The 6,548-nt window shown below is 33.4% G+C and overlaps 1 protein-coding gene across 2 annotated transcripts in view; it reads left to right on the plus strand.

Moving 5' to 3' along the window:
- Positions 1-4,694, plus strand: part of LOC133181787 (dynactin subunit 3-like) — a 31,473-nt gene extending 26,779 nt beyond the window's left edge. The window contains exons 5-8 of one of the 2 annotated variants that reach the window (XM_061316380.1): positions 1,510-1,593; positions 2,105-2,163; positions 2,360-2,419; positions 4,506-4,694. In XM_061316380.1, coding sequence (XP_061172364.1) covers positions 1,510-1,593; positions 2,105-2,163; positions 2,360-2,419; positions 4,506-4,589 — 287 coding nt within the window. In that variant the 3' untranslated portion in view covers positions 4,590-4,694. The remainder of the gene's footprint in view (positions 1-1,509; positions 1,594-2,104; positions 2,164-2,359; positions 2,420-4,505) is intronic. The other variant, XM_061316381.1, reaches the window with a different exon arrangement.
- The last annotated feature ends 1,854 nt before the right edge of the window (positions 4,695-6,548 follow it).

Consider the following 6,548-nt stretch of genomic DNA (forward strand, 5'->3'; position numbering starts at 1 on the left):
CTACTTACTGTATATGATAAATCTATATATAGCAGGTAATGACACATACATGTGTTACTCCTAATAACTACATACTGTATATCATAAATCTATAGCAGGGAATGGCTCATACATGTGTTACTCTCAATATGAACATTGTAGATACTGTATTGTTAAGTTGTAGATTTCAAGTAGGAAATTTGTTCTACTTCTATTTTTTCCAGTCCCCTGAGTCACTCATTTATAACTTCCACATGTCATGATTGTTTAGTAATGGAGATTTACTAATAAGTTATTCAAATCATAATGTAGGGGTAGTCCCCTTCTTATTACAAAATAATGGTCTTGTAGAGTAGGATTTCCCCTCTAAAACTTTTCTTCCCAGAAAACTGGCTCTACAGTAGGATTTCCCCCATGTGTGGATCTAGAGTGGGGGTCGGAGGTGTCTGCAGTAACTGTGGCCTGTGGGGAGGTGATGGTAGTATAGAACCAAACTTGTTAAACTGTGACCCCTGGGGCTAGGGATTTGGCATAGAATCAGTTTAGTTCAACTGTGGCCCCAGGGGCAGGGAATGTGGTATAGAATCAAACTGGTTAAACTGTGGCCCCTGGGGAAGGAGATATGGTATAGAATCAACTGGTTAAACTGTGTCCTCCTAGAGAAGGGGGTGAGGCTACAAAAGGACTTGAGACTTACAAAGAAAACAAAAACTGGGGGAAGAAAATTTTCAATTCATCTTCTCAAGATTTTCAAACTACAGATAATATTTGTTTGTATGTTTGTAAATATTTTCTTGTATCTGGATGTACTGTAGATTCAAGTTTGTTCTAATCATTGACTTTGGGGCAAAATGAGATCACAAAGAGAATTTAAATTTTTTTTACCGGTACTCTGAAATGTATTACAAAAATATTTCCCCATCAAGGACTATCGTCCAAAATGGAAGCATGCTTAAAATAAGTTAAAATTGTTAAATCATGGTCCTTAGGAGAGGGATAGTGTCACAAAATTAGTTAATTTTTTTTTAAAGAAAGATGGAAGTACATTTTAAAATCTTTTTCTTTTCTCAAGATTACAGGACAAAAAACTGTCAAATTATAATGCAAAGACAAGTCAGAGAAAGAGGGAAGGGGAGGGGTGCTGTCAATTCCTTATGTTCTAATTAATTTTATCCATAAAAATATACTTTGGGAAATATCTTCCCTTACTTTCAGTTCAGATTTGTAATTCATTGCAATTTGGACCAAGGGGCTCTCAAGTTTTACAAAGGAGTTGATAAGTTTATTAAAAAAAAAATCTTAACTGAGAAGAAAACTTGCAAAGTGAGTGACACTTAAGTGACTGTAAAGGCTCATGGACCTCCTTTTTTTTGATTCAATTATAATTATAATATATATATATATATATATATATATATATATATATATATATATATATATATATATATATATATATATTATTAGTTGTTGACTATTAATGTTGTTTGATGTTTAATAAAAAAGATTTTCTTTGATTCTTTGATTTGACAGAGGAAGAATTTTTGAGGGGCCAAGCCAAACATTTGGAAATGATGGAAGAATTAAAGTCAACGTTGGACAGTGAACACCTTAAATGTAGAGTGAGATTAGAAAGTTTACAGTGAACACCTGATTAGAAAGTTTACAGAGATTACTCCTGCTTATTTTTCCTTGTATTTTTATTTTTCATATAATCCTGTATAAAACTGTAAAATACAAATTTTTTAAAGCATTAACTAAATACATATACATGTATATATAATGATTTTGTAAAGAATTTAGTCTATTTTAGATTTCAAAGAATAAAGGACAAAAGTTTGAGCTCAACAGCAACAATGATTGAAATTTTTAATTTGAAATGTGAACCTTAAATTGAGACAACAATATATTGCCAAAGAAAGAATGAATATAACAAAGTATCAAGTTATTTTCATTTATGGATTCAAGAAGTTAGTCAAATGAATATACATGTAACTTGATAGTTCCAGTAACCTTGACTGTTAAATATGGCCTTAAATCATGATCATATTATACACACCATCAGCACAATTTATCAAAGTATTCCAAATCTACAGAGTACATTATATGTAAATGATTTATTTTACAGCTACTCCAAAGTTTACAGAAAAGTTTGAGGCCTTGAGTCATATTCAGATAAAACAGCAGGTAGGATTTCAAAGTACCCACCTGTGTGTAACTCAGAGATATATGACAATGAACGCATACAATTTTTAAAAGTGTAACTCAGAGATATTTGACAATGAACGCACACGATTTTTAAAAATGAATTATGGGAAACAATTGAAAATTTACCGGTACAAAGATGTATCATTGGACTGATTTGCTTGTAATTTGATTTCAGGACCAAACTTCAGAGCTTACTGAAGAAGCAAGAAAGTTGCTGGCAACATATAACAATATTGTATCCTTCAGATAAATGTTAGATTTCATTCTTACTGTAGAATCCTGAATATATTATCGTGTGCACTTTCACATAAAGCACCACTCGCAAAGTAAAGATAGTTGCTTTAATTTTTATATTACTGAAATACAGTGTTAAAAATCAACAGTCCATTCACAAATTCCTGTTCTCGTAATTTGACATTTGTGAGTCATTTTGTGATATTAGGTACTCAAGTTCAATTAGGAATGTACAGTATTCTTAGATCAAAGAACAGGAGACATTTTGGTCCGTCTGACAGTCATCCTGTTTGTCCTATGTAAAGTTCAGACAAATGACCTCGCAGGTCAGAGATATATTAGTTAATCTCAGTTTTATGATAATATACAGTAATGATATTTTTTTGACGATGGCTGTCTATAGCCACAGTCTTATGCTGCTGTTCTGGGTTATGAATAAACAACAGTATATCCTCACAAGGACCCTAGCGACTCTTTTTTGCGGAGACAAAATAATGAAAAAATACGTTATGTTTTGCATTATGTTTTTTTTAATATCTACTTTTGACAGTTTCGAAGAAAAATAGAATATACATTAACAAAAATTTATAAATTATTACATAAATCATGAATTTCCATTACTCTGGATATTTCTATCAGATTACATCATAATACATTAGATAAAGGTAATTTTGTAACTGATTATCAGTTTCTACTAAACAGGATTCCATTTTAAAGATGTGTACAATATTATTCCAAATCTTATACATCTTTATGAGTTAATCCAGCCAAAATAGAAAATAGACTTCTCATTTTGTATGGAATTTTGTAAGAAAAAGCAAATTGACTCCTCACTTTGTATACAGGAAAACCTTGTGTAAAAATTGACTTCTGGGTGTTTTGTATACAAATTGACTCCTTGTGTACGAATCAGTTTGTGTAGAAATTGACTAGACAGGCATTACATCATGAAGTTGGACACTATACTGTTGGATTTAAGCTTGTGCAAATGTAGTGCGGTGTTATTTACAGTTTTCAATGATAAAAAATATATTATCGTCCTTTTTGTTTTGTTTTTTGTCTCTGTAGATAGTACACCTTTCATTTATTGACTTCACTGATTAATGATAGTGTTTTATTAAAGCAATACCAGTAGTAACTGACAGGAACTTGCTTTACACAAGAAAATTATTTAACACCTACCCATAAAACAATGGTAGAAACAAAGTTCCTGTAAGAAATCTAGAATAATAAATAAAGTAAGACTATGTGACTGCATGCTACACGTTTTTCTTTTAAAAGCCATTGGGATTGCAAGCCACTGCAAAAGTATGATATTAGTTTTGTCCTAGTGATGTACTGACTTGATCTCCAAACAGCTTACAGGTGTTAAATGTTGCTCTTGCTTTGGAAAGTCTCTATTTGATATCAGTCCTCTGCTCCTCCATTTGTTGTAACTTTACTACCCAGGTATGTATGGTCTTTACATGAATATAGTAGGACCTTTGCTTCCCTTAATTTAAAATTGAGGGTAAACTGGTTTTGACATGTTACTAGGATTTATTGTACATTAAATTCAATGAAAAAAAATTAATATGAAGATATTATAATCCATTACTTGAATATATAATTTCTGTCTGCCTATCCATGCTTTGGAATCCTCAAATATGTTTTGGTTTAAATTTGCAATTATGATTGCACACCACAATAGTACATATAGCCAAAAAACCTTGAAACTTTTGTTTCCGACATTTCAGCACATTCTTATTCTTCAAACCTTTAAAATAAACAGTTCACCTTATGTAGAAAATTTTATATAATGAATTGTTTAACAACTTCAATTAATATATGTCCTCATCATAAAGACGCAAATAAAATAAGTTTGCTTATCGAATACATGTGTTGTGAAAAATTGCAATAAACTTTCATTATTCCCATATCATTTTACAGATTCTCAAAAACATTTTATTCATTCATGCCACCCTCTATCAGTACTCACTGTCCTTTGATTGTTGTATAAACTCCCCCCCCCCCCCCCCTTGAATGAATGAATAAAGTACCAACAATCTCTGAAGTATAATAGAAATTGTTTCCTTGACAACAAGTAGATTACCTTGGTATCCAGGCAGTTTGTCCAATGGGATGAAATACTGACTAATATAGAGGCCAAGAAAACAAAGACCAAAGACTAAAATATCATAGAAAAATGGTGTTAGTGCAATATTTAATAAAACTATCTGTACAATATAAGATTATTATAAAGTTATTATTAGGTCTGTATTTCTTTTCTCTAAGTTTTTTATTGTTGCTTGATGTTGTAATAAAATTGAGAACCAGTGATGTTATTCATTGTCTAATTTCGGAGGGAATTTAAGATGCAGTTGAACAATGATGGATATGTTGAAGTCCCAACAGCTTTTTTAGGTCACCTGAGTCACTCAGGTGACCTATTGCTATCTGTTTTCGTCCGTCGGCGTCCGGCGTCCGTCGGTCGTAAACTTTTGAACATTTTCAGCTTCTTCTCTTGAACCACTGAACCAATTTCAACCAAATTTGGCATATAGCATCTATGGGTGAAGGGGAACAAAAATTGTGAATTTCATGGTCCCTGCCCCCCTGGGGCCTGAGGGCTGGAGCTAAAACCACCAAAATTAATGCAGTCTTTAAAAATCTTCATCTTTACTCCTGGACATCAAGCAGTCAAACTGTTGGCATGATTGTAGTAAGCATTGAGCCCTCTACCAAAATTGTGAAATTCATGGCCCCAGGGTCAGGGGTTCTGGTGCTAGGGTGGGGCTATATAGATCATGTAGTGAAAGTGCATTATTCCTTTGAAAATCTTGTTCTCTCCTCCTGGGTATTAAATAAATAGCTAAGTACATAGTTATGATGAGCAAGAGTGCCTATTCGAAAATTGTGAATTTCATGACCCCAGGGTCAGGGGTTCTGGTGTTAGGGCGGGGCTCTATTGATTATATAGTGAAAATGGATTAATTCATTGAAAATCTTCTTCTTTGTTCCTGGGTATTAAATAAATAGCTAAGTACATAGTTATGATGAGCAAGAGTGCCTCTTCCAGAATTGTGAATTTCCTGGCCTTAGGGTCAGGGGTTCTGGTGTTAGGGTGGGGCTCTATTGATTATATAGTGAAAATGCATTAATTCTTTGAAAATCTTGTTCTCTGCTCATGGGTATTGAATAAAGTAACTAAGAACATAGTTATGATGAGCAAGAGTGCCTCTTCTAAAATTGTGAATTTCATGGCCCCTGGGTCAGGGGTTCTGGTGTTAGGGTGGGGCTCTATTGACTATATAGTGAAAATGCATTAATTCATTGAAAATCTTCTTCTCTGCTCCTGGGTATTAAATAAAGTAACTAAGTACATAGTTATGATGAGCAGGAGTGCCTTTTCAGAAATTGTGAAATTGATGGCCCCAGGGTCAGGGGTTCAGGTGTTAGGGTTGGGCTCTATTGATTATATAGTAAAATTGCATTAATTCTTTGAAAATCTTCTTTTCTGCTCCTGGATATTAAATAAACTAAGTTCATAGTTATGATGGGCATGGTTGCCGCTTCCAAAATTGTGAATTTCCTGGCCCCAGGGTCAGGGGTTCTGGTGTTAGGGCGGGGCTGTATTGATTATATAGGGAAAATGCATAATTTCTTTCCAAATCTTCTTCTCTGCTCCTGGGTATTATTCAAACAAAGGAAGTGCATGGTTATGATAAGGAAGAATACCTCTTCCAAAATTGTGAAATTCATGGCCACTGGGTCAGGGATTCTGGTGAAGAGGGGTGTGGGGGGACTCTAATTGATTATATAGTGAAAATGCATAATTTCTTTCAAAATATTTTTTCTACTACTGCTTATAAAGCAAAGAAACAAGTATATAGTTATGATGAGCAAGGGTTCTTCTTCCAGAATTATGAGTTTATGGCCCCTGGGTCAGATGTTCTGGTATAAGGGTGGGGCTTTATTTATTTAATAATATAGTGAAAATGTATTTCTTTGAAAATCTTCTATGCTTCTGGGCATATTCAAGGCAAACATAGTAAAAGTTTTAATATGCAAAGGTATTTTTACCAGAATTTTGAACACCTGGACCATTTAGTCAAGTGTTCTGGTCCTGGTCAGGGCTCTATTAACTTGTA

This window comes from Saccostrea echinata, unplaced genomic scaffold (assembly GCF_033153115.1).
Source record: "Saccostrea echinata isolate AGI-Se365-2 ecotype Australia unplaced genomic scaffold, CSIRO_AGI_Sech_v1 ptg000009l, whole genome shotgun sequence".
In the NCBI taxonomy this organism is placed as follows: Eukaryota; Metazoa; Mollusca; class Bivalvia; order Ostreida; family Ostreidae; genus Saccostrea; species Saccostrea echinata.